This window comes from Rhipicephalus sanguineus, chromosome 2 (genome assembly GCF_013339695.2).
Source record: "Rhipicephalus sanguineus isolate Rsan-2018 chromosome 2, BIME_Rsan_1.4, whole genome shotgun sequence".
NCBI lineage: Eukaryota > Metazoa > Arthropoda > Arachnida > Ixodida > Ixodidae > Rhipicephalus > Rhipicephalus sanguineus.
This window is the reverse complement of record NC_051177.1, coordinates 210,300,623-210,322,560: the sequence shown is the minus strand read 5'-3', so window position 1 is coordinate 210,322,560 and position 21,938 is coordinate 210,300,623. Positions and strand designations below refer to the sequence as shown.

Sequence of the window (21,938 nt, the reverse complement as noted above, 5' to 3'; positions counted from 1 at the left end):
GCTCTGAAAGGAAGTGGCAAGCATGCCAATAAATAGATTAAAGGTAACAACCTTATAAAAGGAATGAGGTATTTCGGCCCGCTTCAAGTGTTTCTGCTATTCGCTGATAAATGGTAGTGTGAACTGTGGCACTTCATTTTGGTTGCCTACTAGGGCAACTTTTATGTCGCACATCTTCAGTGCTCCAAGTTCAACATGCTTTGATGGTCATCCAAATAACTTGAGGTGTGGCCAAATATGTCCAAGCTAAGAAGAATCTATTTTGCTGCAAATAATTCAATGGCAATGAATAATGCATACGCTTGCCAGGACCTGAGGGCAAGTAAAAATGATCAGATTTTTCAAACTTGTGTGGTCTGTAGAGTAATATACCTCGTTAACTCAAAGTAATCAAAGCCTGAAATAATTTCAAAATAAAGTGGATTTTTAAGATAACCATAATTTAGAAAATTACAGAAAAAAGTTGAGTTCTTTTAAAAAATTTCACCACTACTCACCAGCTTCTAAGCTGGATTGTCATTGAAGTTACAAAAAAGAAAAAAAGACATACCAGAGATATCAACCACCTGCGTTTTGTGGCACTCCCACTTCATCTAGTGCAGAAAAACTGCATAAGGTTCCTCTGCCTCGAGGTAGCACTTGAACCCAGGAAGAAGCCCTCAAGGAACTTCACATATCGTATGAGAAGGCCGTCCTGTACTCAACCTTATTTCACAGCAACCTTATTTCACAGCAAACGAAGCATCTCGTTTTGGCTGATGTTGGCACCTCTCATGGTGCCTGCCTTCTCTATCAACAATCCTGTGGTGACTGAAAGGAGACAGCTCTTGCATTACGCAGCTGCACCGTGAGCACTGCTTCAACGTCGGGAAATCCACGCAGTAAGCATTTTTCAGAATAAGGTTGAAACTGAGACCACACCTCTGGTGGTAAATCATGCACATTGCACAGAGCAAAGTGCACCAAGCATGCTCTTTGGCAGGGCCTGCCTCTATGCACATGTACTACGCCACATGACGCGCCACAGGGTTGCTTGACAAAGTTCTTGCGCCACAAGATTCAGACTTCACATTTGGGGATGCTGTCAACCTTACATGAAACTTGTGGAATGCTCTGGTCGAGTTTTTGCTTTACTCAGTCATGATTTCAAGATATCCACAATTTGGCCTGAAAATACTTCAAGATAGATGGCAATAAGTACACGACACAGTGGGAAATGGTTGAGTGCTATGAATAACTTCGACTCAACCAATTTTTCAAGATGTGGGAGTTAAAGTTAATGAGGTATTACTCTATGTGAAATTTCACTAAACGAAATTTCCCGACAAAGAATATTTTCTCATGCCCTGTCAATTTCAATTTAGCAGTACAGTAAAGCCTTGTCAATACATACTCAATATAAACATCTTAATGGTTTAAGCATGCTTGCAGTGAATTCCTGACTGAGTCTCATAAAGTCTAATGTATTCGCTGACCACTTAAGCTGTAGTGGCTCTTCCTATACTAACCGGTCAGTGCATACCCTGCACTTTTTCTATCATAAAAGTTAACTGCACCGCTTAACTGGCTGACGCTACAAAGTGCCACAAAAGGTCTTTTGAGGAAGCACAGAGGCTAGTCGATGAACAATCCGCCTCTTTCATTTTCCTGTGCTGCCCTCTGCCGTTTTGGTAGGGGTTTAGTAGGGGTCAGGACAACCGGTATCCCCAGAAGCAAAGCCTCCGAGATGATGAGATGTTTCGCGACTTTTCCGCTAGGGGAGAGTGCATGCGTGGGGGCGCCATGAAAAAGGCGGATTCTGATTCAAGTGCGATTGTGGTGATGCCGTTAGGGATAAGAATGAGCAAGGAACAAGGGCAACATCATAGCATCATGGCCACTGACAAATGCACCAGTATGACCTATCGCCGACAACCCTATCACAATAACCATCTTCAGCTATCTGCATGGCCACGTATGTGGCGTAGCAATATTCTAAGGGTAATGCACACTAATGTGGCAACATAACAGAGTACCTGCCGTTCGCTGCCGCCTCGCTGCGCGGCACTGCATTCAAGTGCGCGTCACTTTGTAGAAATAAAAGCAGCTCGCTGTTGCCAAGTCGAGAGCAGCGGACACCAAGATACCTCGCTGCACTAACACTGACGCACAAAACGTATGCATACAGTACAGCATGCATGGTGCTGTAGTAAGTGTATTGCGCGCTTTTATTAGGCGACAACCCTAACGGGCTTCCATCCACTGCCAGCTCATTGAACAGTGCCACCAGAACACTGTGGAGATGTGGAGTGCGCGTCGATTGCAAGAAGCCCATCGTTGCCACCAGCAAGCAACTCACTGCACCTGCCCATAGCCTGGAGTGGAGTGCATATGAAGAACACTCCCACAGTAAACACACGTGTACGCTACAGAAAGCAGCTCAGCAGTAATGGCGTGAGCTGTGTGGGCAACGTGCTGCACTTAACAAGCCAGGAACAATCAACTCCGTGCGCTAGCAGAGTGTTTCAATAAAACAGGGCCAATTTTCGTTCAGTAGTGGACTGTGGTACAGACACACACAAATGCATCATGGAAAGCCATAACGCGTGTCCTTACATTCTGTGTGCTCTACACTCTGTATTAGTTTCGAAATGCTCCTTGATATCGCCACCACACAGACCACGCTCTATCACATGGTTGTGCAAGACAGCCAGGATCTTTCCTATACTCTGGTCAGAAGAAAGAGAAAGCTTAGTAGTGTGTACTTTAGGCAATATTTACTATGGCACTGTATTTATTTCTCTGTTGGTAGAGGCACATGTCAGAAGATGCAAATTCGCATTTGGTGGTTACCGCGTACTACTATCTAGCACAGTAGTTATAGTATCGCATTCCTGGCAGGTACGTATTAATGAGGTTTTACTCCATTTGGTTAAAGATTCATGATGTCATGCTCAGCACCTACCAGCTATACTACCATTTTCCAATTTTCACCTTTACTGAGCTACGGCTATGTATGCCGGAAACTGAACCAAACACATTTTGCTCAGTATCCAGACCCGACTGCATGCCTCATCTGCAAGAACTGTCAGTGGGTGTATTGCCCACGTACCTGTCCATACAGGGTGTGCAGAAGGGAGTGACCTGTGCGGTCGGCCACGGCACAGCACCGGTGGGCCTGTCCGCCCTTGCCAAAGTTGTACGACTGGCCACCAAAGGCCCGCTGGTAGATCTTGCCGTCCTGTGTCCGGCTGAATGGCATGCCATAATTCTCCAGCTGCACGTGCATGGGACAGAAGAGGAGCCTCACACAACGGGTCATGGGCAAAACCAACTACACCAGTGATCAGGCCAGAAAGGCATTGGAAGACACTGTGTAAACCATTTAGAGTAGTGGGCCTGAAGCAGTAGAGCATGCAGGTAACTTTACGTATTAATAGTGTCGTATGACCAGCACTGTAGCACCGTTCGACTGGCACTACCTAGACTTGCACAGTCGAGGTAGCGCCGGTTGAACACAAATGCAGATCATGTGCACACAACTGACGCCTGAGAGTTTCTTCTTCCTCCTCTACACTAAAATTGGTTCAGTTTGACGTGTCTTTGCAATAGTTTGGGGTCAGCAATTACACTGAATGACAAAAAATAAAAAGTGGAAAGGGAATGAGCATACATTTCTCTGCGTTATTTAAGAAATGACAAGCACAAATTGCCTGCACGATTGAGCAAGCTTTTGCAAGAGACCTGAACAGCAAACCACTTCCTTGTTTTCACCCTTGCAGGTGCAGCCAGTGGAAATGAAGACCTCGTAACCAAAAGCACTTTGCTGCAAGTGCTGTAGCAATTAACTCTGAAGAGCCACATAGCCTTACTTGTACCCTTTGGCTGTGTTTCACAAACTGTAGAAAATGCAAGCAAATATAGAAGTGTGCTACTGCACAGAATAACAGAGTAAACGAGATGTGATCAAATGTGACCACCAAAGGTCCTCAAGTTGTTGTGCAGCCAAGCTGATCAATGGCCAAAACGCTCACCTCTCGTACAGCATAGGGAGCCTCCTTGGTCATGTAGTGGATGGCATCCTGGTCACCCAGCCAATCGGAGCCCTTGACTGTGTCATACCTGCCAGTAAGGAACTCCTGTGCTCACATTCAACGTAACCTCAGTTGTAAGGCATACAATCACGCTTCTAAAGACTCGTGTCCTAATCCCTGCCATCTTGTCATGTTCTATAACGAGCACTAGCTGCATTTGGAGGCCTCGTTTGTTAAAGGGACACTATAGGCAAATAACAATTTATGTCGCAGTAAAAGGTCAATGTGTGAGAATGTCTAAAATGTCAACAGTATCAACAGCGGGATCGAATCTCGCCACGGCTGAGATTCGATCCCGCAACCAGCAGGTTAGCAGTCAAGCACCATAACCAAAAGACCACTGTGGCCGGTAGTTTTTCTTGACTACTCGCTCACTTAGTGGTTTAGTTTCACATTTCTCACATTAGTTTTAGTGCTTCTGTTTAATAGGACATGTTTACTAGTGAAAAAGACGAGGACGAGAAGAAGGAATACAGGACAACGCTAGTCCTGTATTCCTTCTTCTCGTCCTCGTCTTTTTCGCTAGTAAACATGTCCTATTATTCACGTTACCAACTAGCCCAACTTTCCGCCTTAAATGCTTCTGTTTACTACAAAAACAAATTGATGTTAATTGCTGAACCTTCTTGCTGTCAGCTTGTCGCTTCATGGAGCATCGTAGCAGCTGTGTTGTCAGACCTGTACTGCAGTTTAGATAACAAGCTCTAAATTATTTTGCCTGCAGTTAATTACCCCTGAGAAGCACGAACCGGTATGTGGACAAGGTGTGTGACACAAGTCCGTGCCTCATTGAGACGAATGCGGTTTTTGCGTGGGCCACGTCGTTGAGTGCTCCATCGAAACAGTTCAGAACGCTCATTTCAACTTTCTGGCTTTTGTTTTGCAAATAAGTGCTAGTAGTATTCAATGTGAGGTTAAGATTAACGTTTGCTACGCCGCAGTAGATAGGACCAGCTGTTCACGCAAAGTACGGTACGACTGCATTATCGCTCACTACTGTTGAGAAGAAATCAGTAGTTGCTTCATGTACCAATATCTTTGTATTTCCAAAAGCCCTATGTGACTAGTGTTATTACTTTGTTGAATTTTTCAAATATGCTAAGTGATTTTTGTGAGAGACAGAACTACTATCTAAAGTATCCGTAGCATAATGCCCACTTCTGTCAAATTCACTAGATTATCTGCAGTGGCGAACGGAACTTGCACAATTAACAGCGAAGTATAGTTCATCTATTAGTAAAAAAAAAATGTCACAATTTCATTGGTAATACTTCGGGACACATGTTTAAAGTGCGGAGTCTAAGCCAAGCTATTATAAAGTTGCAATCATTTGGCAAAAATGTTTTCTTATCACCGCTTACTTGGAATATGTGGTGAAAACAACGAATATTTTGTATTTGTGCATCACGTCTTCACACTAAGGCTTCCGTTTACACAATAGTTTGGCCATTCTAAGCGCTATTACCCAAACTTTCGACAGCTTAGTTAACTATGGGTAGTAATGAACACTTACACTTTCGACCATGCGAGATTTTAGTTGCGGAACTGAGGAACAATCGCCATTGCATCGCAATATAGCGGGTACACGGTCCGCGAAGAAAAGGGCAATTGTCGGCGGCAGAGCAGAGGCGTCCTTGCCGTGACATCACATCATCGTGACTGCAGCGATGCCAGTGTTCGTTCTCGGGACTAATACAGTGTCGGCGTGGCCCGGGGCTGCATCTTGGCAAGGTTGATGGCCACTGTCGCGCAAGAAACCGTAGCGTCGGCGGCCGGGCAGTAAAGGCAGGCAACGTTGGGCACGGCAACTGCTACATCAGAAGGCCCGTTCAGGCGGGTGATTTGAACTGCGCTAGCACCATGCGGACCACTAAAACGTCATTTTCTCTCAAAATAAGCATTTCAAAACGAGCACTACGAGGTTTCTGGAACGCTATTTCAACAATCAACGTCGACTTAATATTTGCCTTTAGTGTCCCTTTAAGGAGAAACAGTGATAGCTAGCTCAGCTAGCTATGACTGTTTGACTGTCATGACTAGTTGTCATGACTAGACTGACTAGACTGTCAGACTGACTAGACTGTCATGACCAGGATGCCATGACTGTTTGACTGTTTGACTAGTTATGACTGTCACCACTTAGGCAAAACTACAACAATCAGAGGCACGGACAGCCTCATTTTGCAGCATATTTTCCCACCAAAGCATAGGAACCAGAACTGTGGGGTGAAGACTGTAAAAGGTACATGCCATGGCCCCAACAAATCAACTGGCTTCATTACACAGGAGGGTAATTGCACATAACTATGCCCTTACTGCCTAACTATGTGAATTCAAAGACATAATTGAGTCACCTTATCTGCCTTTAGTTAACTCGCACAATGTCTGTGAATACCATGCTTTGTACAAAAATCATGATAGCAAGCACGAAAGGTATGGGCGCTGAGCCATGCACCCCTACAAACACGTGGAGCAGGTCTCACAAATTTTTTTATATTCTTATTTATTCATTTTTTCGACAATACAAGGTATTGCCCACAGGACAGGACAAAAGGGGATGGCTAACCTCCTGATGTGCTCCTGTTTGTGCTGGGTGTAACAGCAGCAGTGCTTCCTCAGGTACACATAATCAAAATACACGAACATATATAAAGTTATCTAAAGCAGTGGTTAGTATGGCCACATGAAAATTTTAAATGATGTGATTTTCAACTACACAATAACAAGTAGTAATACTAATATATAGCAAAGGTGAACAGAACATAGTTGCCACAAACAAGCCTGAATATACATGCATTAATAGGAGAACTTTAGTGGAATACTAGAGCCATACATTTTCACCTGGCCTTTGTGTGGTTATCTGATCATTTCTAGGCTTGTGCCAATAGTAAATTTTAGGTTCAAAGTGAATTCGAAGCGAATAGTGATTTGGTCGAACAATTTGAATTGAATTCGAATAGCACATATCACATATTATAAAGAAAAATGAGCATATTTGTCATGACCTAACTAACCTGCACAATATTTTTTTTAATTTGAAACAAAGCAGGCGCAAATGTCATTATTTTTGGTTCAAAGGGAAGTGGAAGCAACTTTCAGCAGTAGCAGGATTTGACTTTCGGTAGAATGCAAGTGATAACCTGTAAAATAAGTTACATTTTCAAATTTACTATGCTTAGATCATATAAGCCGGTATAACAAGCTTTTAAACTTAAAAAATGATGAATCGATGTGAAAGTAATATGTTCATTTAACCTTGAAGTGGGTCTTCGCAGCAGTGCGGATTTCCTCTGGATAGGTGTATTCACGGCATAGCATACCCCTCCACTGCAGTGAAACCACCTTTACAGGGGGGTTACATGCAGACTATTATAGTTAAAACTGAATATAACGAAATTGACAAATTCCTGAAAAATTTTACAAACAGGTTTTCGTTATATGCAGTTTCAGCACGAAAATTCGGAAAATAAAGGCACAAATGAAACAAAATGGGAACTGCGGGGCAGTTCACACAAAACGTTTATTTAGCGGCGAAAAACTACGTTATTTTGCTCTATTGCTTGTTCGTGAGGGATGGCAATACTGAACATTTCTTAGGACATCAATACAATGCTGCTCCATCATCGTCTAGCCGTGGCCTCCACGATTAGCTCCGGCACCTTGGCGGCGTGTTGCCGGAGCTAATCGCGGAGGCCACGGTCTCGTAAAGCCGCGGCGCAAGACGGCAAAGCACGGGACGAGTCAACCTTCGAAGATCTGTCACCGTGGTCACGAACAATTTCCACCAGCGCCTAATCTGACACCTCCTCGGTAGTGACGACACAGTTGTCCACACTAAAAAAAAATCGCAAAGCTGCAAGTCGTCAGGGGCTGCTCCATGTGCACACAGTGAAACCACGCACGTGCATGGTGTCGAAAATGAAGAGCGAACTCCATATGCGGCGCAAACTCGAAGCGTAACGACACGGAGCAAGGATTTTTTTTTTAGTGGCGTTCCCTGGTGTCACGTTAACGAAGTGCAGTTCAGAGACTACTGCAACAACCGAATAGCGCTGCCAACGCAAAAACCTTTCTTTAAGAAAGCCGACACGGTTAGTGTGGTCACAGTGTACTAGAGGGGGGCAGTGGAACGAACGAAGCGGCTGCGATGCATTTCGAGTGATGCTCCGATGGTCAATTGTAGCGGCGGCACTGTAGTCACTTTGTACTGAAGCTGTCAAAAGCATCTGCATTTGGTGCGCGCGCGTCATAGCCTACGAAAGCGTGTAATGCGTGTTTTTGCACATTTAATGCATTGCTGAGCCTTAATCGGTGTCTCAAAGCGCCATGGCAGGCGTGAATATGCAGGCGTGCCTAAATTGTGCTGAGACAAACCCTGTTTGCCGACCCACAAGAAAGGCGACAATCAGAATTCACCCAGATCCGCCTAACTGCTCACTGAATGTTCTGCAGTTTGCAAGCTACACTTCGTGCCATGCTACATCATAAGTGACTACGAGCGCACTACGAAGAGTGAAGTAGTATCACACCTGCAAGGAAAGCCTACGATCATTCTGTCGGCATTCTCTACGATATACAGAGCATTGATCCTTATATAAGCTCACATCCACTCAAATGTTTTATGAGTAACCTGAGCATGAATAACTATATCGCAACATTTATTAAGGCGAAAGCCTTTTATGCCTCACTGAATACGACATTTGACCATCGGCGTCCTGCATCGTCGTTGTCGTCTCGCATCCTGCGGCGTCAGGGACGAGTGGTGCAAAAAAAATCATCATCATGTGATCACGTCACCATATGACGTCCCAGATAGAAAAAAATTTGTGACGTCATCATGATGTCACAAATTCTGGCGTGACGTCATGTGACGTAACGCCACATAATGCCGTTGTAGCACCCTCCTTTGGGCGGCGAACGAAACCGGAGAGCACGTGACCTCAAGAGAAGAAACAGGACGAACCACTTGAAGAAGCACACACGGACAGCACCGTGTGTGCTTCTTCAAGTGTTTCGTCCTGTATTTCGCACTGTGCAATTCCATCGTTATGAACTAAGGCAAGAGCTGCAGACTCGGGCAACTCAGTATTATTATCCACTGCACAGACATCGGCAATGCATTCTTTAGAATGTCAACATTTGTTGCTCTTTCTAAGTTCCTAGGGGTGTGCAATTATCCAAAAATTTCAAATACTGACTCAAGTTCACAGTGGCATGTTATACACCTGTCACACGGGCCAACTTATGTGCACTTCGAGGGAGTGCACTTAGCCGCTAGTATCATTCACACGCGGCCTCACGGGAACGCTTAGTGACACTCGCTACAAAACGCAATTGCCGGTGAGTACGTTCGCCAAACTCGCTTCGCCGAGGCGAAGTGTCGCGGACAGCTTTTTTTGGAGTCTCAAATGCTGGGAAAAGCCACGCTGTTTAGCATACGGCCCCCGTGTCCGTGGCCTTGGAACACTGAACGCGTGCCTGACTGAAACTGCTACTGTTCTCCCCTCCGAAGTGGGCCATAAAACGGGGGATACGTGCACCAGTGTCAGTGGTTGTTTCCGTGTGTGTGTGTTTGTGGTGCAAGGAGGGAAGCCCGGCGGACTCTGCAAAACATCAGTCACCGGTGAACCTTTTGAGCTGCATGGACGTTTCCTATTTTGGTGTATCAGTAAATAAGTTTGTTTGGTTTTAATCACCAGCATTGTTTCACTCTTGGGTGTTGCAAGACTACAGCAATCGAGTCGTAGCGACACTACACGGAGTATCTAGCCTCGGTAGCCATGGCTCGAGAACAGATAAGTTATTATCCGAGGCTGACTTCAGAGTAAAACTATAGTTTCGTTATTAGAAATATTGTTATGCACTAAAACATACTATGCAACTAAAAACTGCTATTCTTGTTGTCAGGCAGCTTACAGCTACGGCCACCAGGGGCATGCCCAGCACACACCGTGCAATGGCCGCATCTGCCACATTTGTACGTGAAGTTTATTTTAAGGGCTGCTTATAGCCAAACACATCATTACTCAATAAACATTACCTTAATCAAATATCTGCTGTGCTACTTAATTACCCCATCGCCTACACTTCCCTTTCTCGTGCAGCGGCATGCCATCAAAGTGGCATTCTGGGGGCGTAAGTGCACTCGCTCAAAATGACATTAAATTTGCCAGTGTGACTGGGGTATTGGATTCAGTCTTAGAATTGAATAGATGCTACTCATAAATACCAATATTTTTCTAATAGTTCATGAGTATTTCAAATGTTTACCGCACCAAATATAAACACTAAATTCATGCAATACTATGATAAATTTAATATATACTATGTCTAAAACGGGAGAGAGTAGGTAGTGCAGTGGGCTACATTGCTTGGGGAGCGAGGGCTTCACCGGCTATGCAGCGATTGCTTGTACTTCCTGAAGAGTTCTGTGCATTCAAAGAGTCTGTTTATTTGTTTGCAGCATTCCATTTATGCTTTTAATGCTAAAATCCCAAATGCTACAATGTGATCGTCATTTTACATTAATTGTAGAAATGCCTGTCCAACATCTGTTTGAAAAGTATTCATCTGTTTGAAAAGAATCATTTCGACATACTTCCAGCATTATTAAGTTTATATTCAATTTAGTCTCAAAAAGCACAATTCCCTTCTCATTCCCTACAAGCAATGTTAGTGAGGCCTAAGTGGTAAACTGCGCAAAGCATAACTCACATGTGCCACCGCCAGTCGTCAGGCTCCATGTTTCCCAGGGCAGCGTTGATTCCTCCCTGAAAGAACACATCCTTGAAGCTCACAAAAGCAAGGCAACAAGACCCACACACAAAGAATGCATGCAAGGCAGCAGGTGTTCAATGAAATGAGGAGGACGTCACAGGAACATGGCATCTTGCAGCAATTGACAGAGAGAGCAAGGATGGTAAGCCTCAGCCTAGAGTCAACACTGCTCGTCTTCTAAGAAGCCTTAGATCGAGAAGTGGCATTTCTTGATCAATCACTTTTGGCAATATTGCTCACAGCAAGCAGTCTATTTGCTCAGCTCTCAGGCAGAAGAAACTCGCACATTGATACATCAATAAATGCAAAAAATGAAAATGTTGTCAGGTCCTACAAAATGCACAAAAGAAAAGATAACTGTTTTCCCTTTTTCCCAAGGAGAAGATTTCCCCATGGAGAAGATTTTTCCCAAAGAGAGATTATTAAGCAACATTTATTTACAAGCAAAAAAAAAAGAGAGAATGAACTAAAGGACAAAAAGTAAAAGAAGGTTTACATTTAGGCAGCCACCCTTACAGCTTAGAAATACGAAGCTATACTAAGTTGACTGCGGTTGCTGTGGTTGTGTGCTGTTGTCCGCTGTCGTGCTCGTGTTAGTAGCCATCACGTCCAGGTCATCAAGCTATGGGGAACGCGACATACGTTGCCTATAGACAGACAGGCGTAGGTGAGCAGCGGAATGTACGTCAGCACACGATGGTCGCTGGAGAGAGAACATGATCTTTATTTCGCGTGTATTGCGCCCGCAGCTATACTAAGTTGACTGCGGTTGCTGTGGTTGTGTGCTGTTGTCCGCTGTCGTGCTCGTGTTAGTAGCCATCACGTCCAGGTCATCAAGCTATGGGGAACGCGACATACGTTGCCTATAGACAGAAATGGCGTAGGTGAGCAGCGGAATGTACGTCAGCACACGATGGTCGCTGGAGAGAGAACATGATCTTTATTTCGCGTGTATTGCGCCCCACGGTGCGGGCGCTGTAAGCGGGTGCACACTGAGCGCACTGCTCGGAGTTCGTGTCACTGTAAGCGGGAGCGAGGGCGTGCCGCTACACCACAGATCATTTCTTTAATCATCATCAGCCTGTCTACGCCCACTGCAGGGCAAAGCCTCTCCCATGTTCCACAAATCAACCCGGTCCTGTGCTTTCTGCTGCCACGTTGTACCTGCAAACTTCTTAATCTCATCTACCCACCTAATTTTCTGTCTCCCCCTCACGCGTTTGCCATCTCTTGGAATCCAGTCAGTTACCCTTAATGACCACCGGTTATCCTGCCGACGTGCTACGTGCCCGGCCCATATCCATTTCTTCTTCTTGATTTCAACTATGATGTCCTTAACCCTCGTTTGTTCCCTGACCCACTCTGCTCTCTTCCTGTCTTTTAAGGTTACACCTATCATTTTCCTTTCCATCGCTCGCTGCGTCTTTAATAGTACTTCACATAATAGCACATAATAACACATAATAGTAATTTCTTTAATAGTAAATTGCAAAGAGGAATGCAAACATGGTTCGGAAGAGAGGACAGGAAAGACACTTTAGACATAGTTACTTTAACTACGTTAATGAGGCACTCGATGCAAGCAAGTGCATCTGGTTATCCTGATACTGTGGTATTTTTTTTCCCCAAAATGAGGCAGCAGATGTTAGTACTGGCCATGTCTGCTGTGCCTTACATCGACTAGTACAAGCAACTTGTTAGAGGCAGCCCACCTGTGCAGCGACAGTGTGGGAGCGAGTGGGAAACAGCTTGGTGATGCAGGCGGTCTTGAAGCCGGCCTCCACAAGGCCCGAAGCAGCCCGGAGGCCCGCTCCACCAGCTCCCACCACAATGGCATCGAAGGTGTGGTCCACCACCTCATAGCTTCCGGCAAGCTGCAAAGAGCCACAGTCACCTTGGCGGGAAGTGCAGCTTCCACAGTCCCACACCAGTGAAAACAAGTTCGGGGTCTAGAGAAAGGGGCTGACAACAACCCTGAATATGTCAAATGAAAAGATCATGAATAACGGTGACAGAATCAAGCACGTCGTTTGCAATTTAAATGCAAATTAGCACATAAAGTCACAAAAGATGGTATGTTGCACCAACCTTCAGAGTAGCCTTGGTACTTACTACATATGGATGCACTCGTATTATGGCAGATACTCATTTTCTCAAAGAGCTGTCCTTACATAGACATTTGCACATTGTTCTATATCTGTTGTGACGTAAAATAGCTTATGCTGGCAAACGGTGTTGCGTTTGCTTGCCAGCAGCGAGTGGAATGGCAGACCCATGGTGAGCTGTGGTGTCACCTCAGTGCACAGCAGCGCACATTAGTGCTTTGTATGCATGGAAGTTTGTGAGTACGTACACAGTTCTAAAATTCAACACTTCAAGAAACGCAAAACAGGGAAACAGTGATGCATTAAAAAAAAAAGCATGTTCTTAGTAAGCCCGCAGTGCTTCACATGAATGCAAAGATGGCATCGAGCTCACTGATCAGCTTTCAGCATGTTGCCAACATAGTTTCATTTCCACTGCAGACTGAAAAATTCTGATTGAAAAATACTCCATTGTTTCAAGCATTACTACTGCATGACTAGACATTCTGATCGGTGACGGTTTCTGTTGCTCAAAGACGAATGGATAACCACGAAAATTGGTTTTCAGTCCCTTTAATACCTGATAAGCTTACGCAAAATGTATGCCATATTCACCCCTAGCGGCACATACGCGAAATAAACTGGTAACAACCGCGGTAAGCGTGACCTGCTGGTGCAAATACAACAAATGTAGCACTGATGCATGGATAGCAGCAACCGCAAGGTTTTAAATTTCTCCAAATGCCCAAGGCAACCAATGCCAGCTGAATCAGTCAAATTGTGCACGCACACACAAGAAACAACCTAGGTAATGGTACTTGGTACCATAGGTTGGCAAACTCACACGTGAGCTGACTCACTCTGTCTCACTTGGACTATGATTGACCCATGAGGCTGAGTCTAAGTGAGTCTGTTTGAGTAAAATTTTGGTGATATTGAGCCTGAGTGAGCAGAATTTTGGTGAGTCTAAGTTGGAGTAAGCACGACTGAGCAGAATATGGATGATTACGAGTTGGAGTGAGCCCAGCCAAGACAAACATTGATTAGTTTGAGTTCGATTGAACCCGGATGAGTATAATTTTGGTGAGTCTAAGTGAGTGCTGTGTGTTTTGCCGACCTAAGCCTGGCACACGCTGTCACCACTGATCCATAATTGTCGGGCTCAATTCCTAACTAGTATTTGAAGTAAGTACTTTTTCAACATATATCCCAACAACACATTCTTCAAACCCATGCAAAGATGTGCTCCACAACTTAGTTCAGAGTCGCATTGTTCTAGCTACTCCGTAGACCTAATGGAGGCACGACTCCAGGGATTTGCTAGTGGTTACCTTGCAAGTACTTGTTCAGTGGTCTGTTCTCCATAACGGCACTCAGAAGCATAGAAAAAACCACTGCACTACTTGTGGCAACACCATAGTATTCTTTTGAATGTAATATAAAAGGCAGAACAGAAACCTGTCTCAAGCAGAAGGGAAACTTGATTAAACACAGCTTGTCTAAAGGCAGCCTAAATCCACTGGCGTCTGCTATAAACACAGATGTGCTCGCAATTGGCTTCCTTCCAGCAGGTCTAAACACACCATGTGTCAGCTCTTCAAGTGGCCATAAATTAAGTGATAAAGGCAATTAAGTAACACTAACTTGACTACTACGGTCAGTTCTAACCAAAGAACAAGCTCCATTGACAAAACCATGGTGCGCTTGTCCGTCACCTGTGTAAGAGAGTCTTACCAGTTGGTTTTCATACAAAACGCGGTTACCTCGTCTCTGCTAATGTAGGCACATTGGAAGACAAAAGTTGCCCTTTTCCGACTAAAATATTGTCTTCGGCTAAGTACTCATGTCAGAATCTCCAACAAAATTTGTTGGGACATTGAAGTTTTCTATACCTAAAACCAGCAACACAAGCACAGCTGTGTGCGGTGAAACCTGACAGTCCTCAGCCTACAAAAGTGCTTGACATCATGAGAATGAGCGAACGCAATTGGTCGGGGAGGGCAATGGCTGGCAGTGGAGCTCGTATTTATTCATCGGTTGCAACCAACTACAATGCCTGTCATTCAACTGTCTCCATGGCTAATAGTCTTGCTTTCTTGTGTGTCTTCCATTCCTGTGAAACACAACCGAACTGGTGATTAAGACATCAACCTATATGTTTCAGATGCCCACAGCAGAAGGAATACCAAAGTCCCTGTACTGTACCAGCAAGTGCAAAAGTATAGATGTTTCGTATCAGCTTCCGACATGGGGAAAAAAAAAAGGGATGTTCACAGCCAATGAAACTGTGTCACAAATTGTGCATGGTAGCCCCTGGCAAGCAAAACTATAAAATAAAAAGGCCTGCTAACACAATTGAGACTCACATGTTTTGCAGTTGCCACCAGAAGAAGAACGGCTATTTGGGCTAGTTGGTTAATATGCATATTGAAAGGGTTTGCAGCGCAAGCACGGTAGTGCTGAAGGAAAGGTATAAAAGCGAGGAACGGAAAGCAAAGAAGGACGACACGAGCGCTGACTACCAACTGGTTTTATTGCTCACGACACACACGTACATATATACACAGAGGTAAAAACTTTTATCAAGCAGACGTCAGTAACGTGACAAGTAACGTGTGTTGGAACGCCATAAAGAGAAACTAACACGAGAAATCGCTGAGGCGTATCACATTAGAAAATATGAAGGTGAATGCGTGAGCCAGCCTTCGGTGGCCTTGCATGAAAAAGAATTCGCGCTTTTGGATAAGGGTTAATCTTTTAATAGTTATCAATCTACCTTAGTTTTATCGGACATGCTACCGAATTGTGTCACGTTACTGACGTCTGCTTGATAAAAGTTTTTACCTCTGTGTATATATGTACGTGTGTGTCGTGAGCAATAAAACCAGTTGGTAGTCAGCGCTCGTGTCGTCCTTCTTTGCTTTCCGTTCCTCGCTTTTATACCTTTCCTTCAGCACTACCGTGCTTGCGCTGCAAACCCTTTCAAAATACAGCTGCCACCAGTTAACCGAACAGCTGCTGCCTTATGATGTCACTGAGTCCCTCTCTGTATATCATGGCTGCAGCCTGGATTTTATTACACATGCCGATCAGAGTGGTGATATGAACAGGATATGCTTATCTGAGCACTGTGGTATACAGATTTCCTTCTGATGTGGAGGATAGAAGGTGATGCTTCTTTCATTATTTTAATACCCAATGCGAGGCAAACAACACCAAAAAGAAAAAGACCAATACCAAAATGGAGGTGACAAAGAATAGTGCCAAAGTAGATTAAAAATGCTCAGGAGGATCATTCATATTTTTTTAAAAGATTGAGCAATTAAAATTAATGGCGTAACGCAAGGCAGGAAGTTGTCGGGCATACTTTTGCTTGTTGTGGATTCTTGGATTACTCGTAATCACCTGGAATAGTTTTTTTATGAGCACTAAAAACTGGTACCTGAGTGCTTTTTTGCATTATCCTTATTTTGGCTTCACAGATGCTACAGTGGATGACATTATGTTTCCTGTTGGCCATGCACCCAAATGTGATTAGCCACACCCAGCATTTCTGCTATTTTTGAAAGCAACAAAACTCCATTTTCTGGAACCTTTTTGTGCTAATTTGTAATGGTGACAAACTGCAAGAAGTGATTGCAGACCTAAATCGAGAAAGTGTTCACAGGTAATTACGAAGGAGAAAAGGATAATGTTCAGTGGCCCAGTGAAAGAACGAGAGTCCGCAGGGGAGCCCAGCCCTTAGAAGGAAATTCACTGACGAATAAGGATGGGCTGGTGTGCATATGGTTGGCATTCCCAACTTATGCACCCTTTGCTGGACATTAGATGCTGCCCAATGAGTGTGTGACATACATACATGTTCTCCATCCTCCCTTTCTTTTGCTCTCTCATATATCCTTCCACCATGACTGGAAAGTAACATTTTCGCTGGAATATATATGACGATGCTGATCCCCTCAAATACCACAAAATCATTGAAAAAATGTGCTAGCTGAGTTGTGCCACAAAAGAACTGTTCATCCAGCAAATTTCACTTACGACAGCACTTACGACACCTTTATTCATGCAAGCTTACAGACAGGCTATTCACCTCACTGAAATACATATTAAAGGGACCGTGTGGGGGTACTAGCACCCCTTGTAAAGTCGTTTGCGCCTCACGGCACATGCGCGTCTCGTGTATTCGCCGCAGTTAGGTTAAACAGCCGCCGAGGAAGATGTGGCGCTGTGCTTGTGCGGGTTAGGGTTAGCGCGGTGGTGCCGGCAACGTGCGGCGTGCATGGATGGACATCTCCCACAGTGGGTCCGTGGGGGACGATACCGTGGCACGTTTCCCGCAGGCCCCTCGTGGTGAGTCAAACATCAGCAACACCGCATTCACTGTGCATTGTATGTCTTATGTTGTCTTGTGTTTGTTATGTTTTCAGTGTATTGTATTGGCATTGTATAAGGTTACTCAGCGTGTTACCAGTTGTGTATCAGATTCGGCAGGCGAGCTCGTCGTATGTAAAAGAGGCTAATAAACGTGTACGTGTTCTTGCACGACCACGTGAACTGTGTCCTTGTGTTCCGAGAGCAGCTTATACTCAGACTCCACAACCGACAACCAATTTTCATGGTACCTATTTTCTTTAGCGCAATGGAAAGCTTACCAGTCAGTGTGTCTAATCACGGAACGATAACGTGGAAAACGCCGTGAAACATTTGCGATCACAATTTTTCCATCTGCGGCGAATATGAAGTTGTATACACACGTGACAACACATGCGGCAAACAGTGAGCGCAGGAGCGGTTCGTTTTTGAGAGCGGCGGTTCATTGCGCATGCGTGCACTCCGCATGCATGCGCCACGGCTCGACATGTTTCACTGGCTGCCGCAAAGGCAGCGCTGCTTCTCAACATGCAACTCCTTTTGCCTCATAAGCAGCACAGAATAGAGCGGGGATAGATAATAATATACATACTCTAATTTTGAGGACTAATTATGGCGCACATGACAGCATCAGACTATGTGACTACGCACAGCAAAGTGATCAACTCCATAATCCAGCTTCAAGGCTCTTGCCGCTAGGCTACGCGACATACCGGTTGTTCGTTACTTTTACACACGATTTAAAAATATCAATCCTACTCACCCCGCAAAAAGGATGCTGGAACCTGTCACTATATTTCACGGCCTTTTCATTTCTACTAGGATCTAATCACACGTTCTGGCCAGTTGTCAGTGCCTTTAATGCACTAAAACCTCAGACATGCAAAAGTTCCTTAGAGGAACCCTTGCATGTCTGATTTTATTCGCAGGAGAACAGCAGAAAATATATAGGCCACACCATACATGCGCAAGCAGCTCTGCCTCACATAATCATTACACATCAAACACAAGGGCATTGCAAAGCCATTTCTAATCCAGCAAAGAAATATAGAATTCGAATTCAGACGTGCACAGAGAGGTGTCAGTTATACACAATTCGACTTTCTTTTTTATCCACAAAGCTTCTGTTCTCCTGTGCATAAAATCAGTAGCGAGTGACGCTCTCTTCTTGTGCCTCTGCTGGTGCTGCTTAGGCGTCTCGGTCCGTTCGTTCATATTCGACTTTTCTTCTGGTCCACAAGTACGTGCACTTATCCTACCCCTTTTTTAAGCACTTGACTACTTTGTCAATACTTCACAGCACTTCTTAACGTTATTAAGGGACATAAATAAGCCTGATGTGCACTGGCGTAAATCACAGGGGGGTCCTGACCCCCCTTGTGTTCAGGCTAGGAGGGACACCCCTTGCAATTGGTAACCCCCCTTGAGATTTATCTTTCAAACGCCATACATTTGAATTGCTTGAGAGTTGAGTATCAACTTTTTTAGTTCATCCCTTTCTATTTTGCAGTGTTTAGGCCTGTGTTCAATACACCTCAGCTCTGAAAGACTATTGAAGTCACAACTGCCGCTCAACCACTTTCGGAGAAGACTCATTAGAACAATGCAATTGTATGAGCTGGGAACCCATGCTCTTTTTTTCATTTCATTTCAAAGCATGATTTAAATTTTTATATAAATAGAAACAAAATGGCCACTATGGCAAGATGTGTGTCCCCCCTTACCATTTGTCTGGATTTACGCCACTGCTGATGTGTGTAAAATAACTGTCCTTGTGACATGTTTCAGATCAACATGAGTTATGTATGAGCCCAACAGCGCCATTTGGGTCAATCTTTCTTTAATACCAGCCTTGGGTAGTCCACTTTCCATCGCGACGAGCCCAATCATATGATCAAAAGGGGGCCATGATTAGCTTTCGCAGCTTGTACAAATGGGCCAATCGCAACAGTAAAATTCAATGCCGATAGAGGCCAGATCACGATCAAAATACACTGTGCAATCTTTAGCCAAACAAGTTCCTAGTGCACACACCTTTAATCTCAAGAAAGACTACGATAGGTAGGGGTTATCAACACAGGCGTGCGTGTGTGTGGGGGGGGGGGGGGGGGGAATTTCGTTAGTAGTGTTCAATAACATTACAGAAAATGTACAGTCAGTTCTACGTAGCATACACTGGGACAACCTGCACATATACGTGCTCTGCGTGTAATAGTATTGCAAGGAACACGTTTTATACATTACCCACACAATTTTATGCTTGATGAAAACTTCAGTGCAAACCAGGACGGACCACAAAGAATAAATGAGACAAGCACAGCGCCAGTGCTTGTCTCATCAAGAACATCTAGAAGCTACTCACTAATAATTGCGTTTATTTTTATGTAGGCAACAATTATTGCACATTTTCTTTTCTGTAATTAGTACACACTTATTTTGCAGATATTTAGGTTTGCGTATCTTATATTTTGCCTTGTTTGCTCCTAGTTGGAATAGTGTTTCTGGCACATTGTTATTATTACTATTACTATATAACTATTACTGTTAACATGTCAACCACAAGTTCTGTTTAAGTAAGAATTTGGATTATTAGGGGCGCAGTACATTCTTTATACTCATCGTATTTGTATTTGCAACTTTGCTTGGAGCGTGCGAACTACAAATAGAAAATAGTGCAATAATAGAAGACAAGGAAGACTAAATAGGATAAAACAAAAAACAAAGACCAGCGCTGAACAGCGCTCGTCCAGCGCTCGCCCCCCTGCACGCCTACGGTTATCAACAGGCCGGATCGGCAAATGTCTACGCGGGGAATCACATCAAAGTCAGCAGTGTGGCGTGTCAGGGAGGTTTCCCAACAGTTGTTTGTGGCGGACTAGACTAAATATAACTGCGACGTGTTGGGGCATGCAATGACATGCTTGGGATTGCCACACCGTGGCGTGAGAGCGGTTTCGTTTTGCTCTGGGTTTAATCGATCACTTACTCAAACGGCCCAGTACTCACCTTTTGCTCGTTCTTGCGAGACGCGTGGAACTTCCTCTGAGCGGCTGCTGTTCTGTTCGCCCTGCCGAGCTGTAAGGTCAGAACGGAAACAAATGATGCGACAGATGCTTCTGAAACAGAAATGCGATCGAACGCCGCAAGCGAGGGGCGATGCGGGCGATGCGGGTCGGCGAAGGGGTTCCGAGAGGAAGCGATGCCAGCCGGAACTGGCGTCAGATAAATTGACGCCAATGTCCGACGCGTCGCTCAACACGGCCATTCATTCCACTCCGTGCGTTTAAAAATGTGCCGCTGTCAAAGCTCACGGTGCCATGCGCGCAGCGAGGCGGCAGCTGTATCCGGAACGAGCTACCAGTGTCCACGGATCACGCACATTTCATGCAAACTGTGCAATCGGGTCCCATTGCATGCTACGCGGATAAAGGAGTCGTTAAAAATTTACACCGACAATGGGCAGTTGAAGGTTATTTCTGAGACTATTGAAAAGAACTGCGCGTTATGGAGAACGACACACGAAGCGCCGCTCCGAGAATTGCTTATGCAAAGGTGACCTCGTCGGAGCTCGCATACGGCGAACTCGGCGCAGGTAAGCGCTCGTAAAATATCGAGATAAAAATTGACACGGCTGTTACACGTGCTTTACGTTCTCGTTAAAGCGGTATCGGAGTGGTCTGCGAGCTCCACGCTCGCGATGCGCGTCAGACACACGAATGTTTATGTGCTCCCAATTAACCGATGAGTTTCATCGCGTTAGCGAAGGTGCACTAGAGAGCCGCATCGTTTACTAAGCACACGACGAAGCACAGGACACGCAGACCATCCCGTACGTCGACACGGTCACTGGGCGCCAAACACAAAAACGGGAGCAAACAAATTTCGCTCACCGAAAGATCGCGAAAAGCCGGCCGGACGAGCCACCGCGACGCGCTGCACAGGGTCGCCATGTTGCCGAGAGAAAGTAATAAAAAATATCCCACTCCGCGAATTAGAACCATTAGAACACCTATTCGCGTATAAACGACGCGGCGATAGCGTGGCGGCGCTAGTGATAAGACGAGCGGCTAGACAGTGGCTGCGGATATGCACGAGATAATAGCTTGCGCAATTTCTATCAATATAGGGAATTCCCTGACTCGCGTGACATGATTTACGTCATGCGATAATTTTTTTCCGACGTCGGCCTGTTTGGGGCCGTTGGCCGAGAAGCGCTTCGGCACGTGCGCCAATTTGAACCTTGTTCTTTATTAATTAATTAATTTATACTCCCCTCCTCTCTGTGCAGATTTTTTCAGGGAGCTTACCGAAAGTATAACAGCACAAAAAAAAAAAGAAAAAAGAACGGTATGCTAAACAATGACAAAATCAGTGTCCGCATTGCTGCAAATAAATGCACTGAACGATGAAATTTATTGCAATTCACGGAAAGAAAGGATGTTCAAGGAATTATAAGGTGTTATTCATAAATCACATGTTTAGCAGAGAAAATTGACACGTTGAGTTTCAAGCAGGAACAGCAGTTTCCCTGGCTTAGGAGTGGTGGATTGACTTATGTCATACTTATTGAACTGAACTGAACTGCACTTATATGTTTGTGCACTGCCTTTCTCATTTATATAATGATTGA

General features: G+C 44.7%; 1 protein-coding gene across 1 annotated transcript in view; it reads right to left on the bottom strand.

Annotated features, from left to right (window-relative positions):
* Positions 1-21,318, bottom strand: part of LOC119384040 (succinate dehydrogenase [ubiquinone] flavoprotein subunit, mitochondrial-like) — a 58,796-nt gene extending 37,478 nt beyond the window's left edge. Inside the window, 6 exon segments of the mRNA XM_037652331.2 lie at positions 3,092-3,256; positions 4,014-4,101; positions 10,788-10,843; positions 12,563-12,724; positions 20,315-20,383; positions 21,199-21,318. Of these exon segments, the coding sequence (XP_037508259.1) occupies positions 3,092-3,256; positions 4,014-4,101; positions 10,788-10,843; positions 12,563-12,724; positions 20,315-20,383; positions 21,199-21,309 (651 nt within the window). The 5' untranslated portion in view covers positions 21,310-21,318.
* Positions 21,319-21,938: the final 620 nt, after the last annotated feature.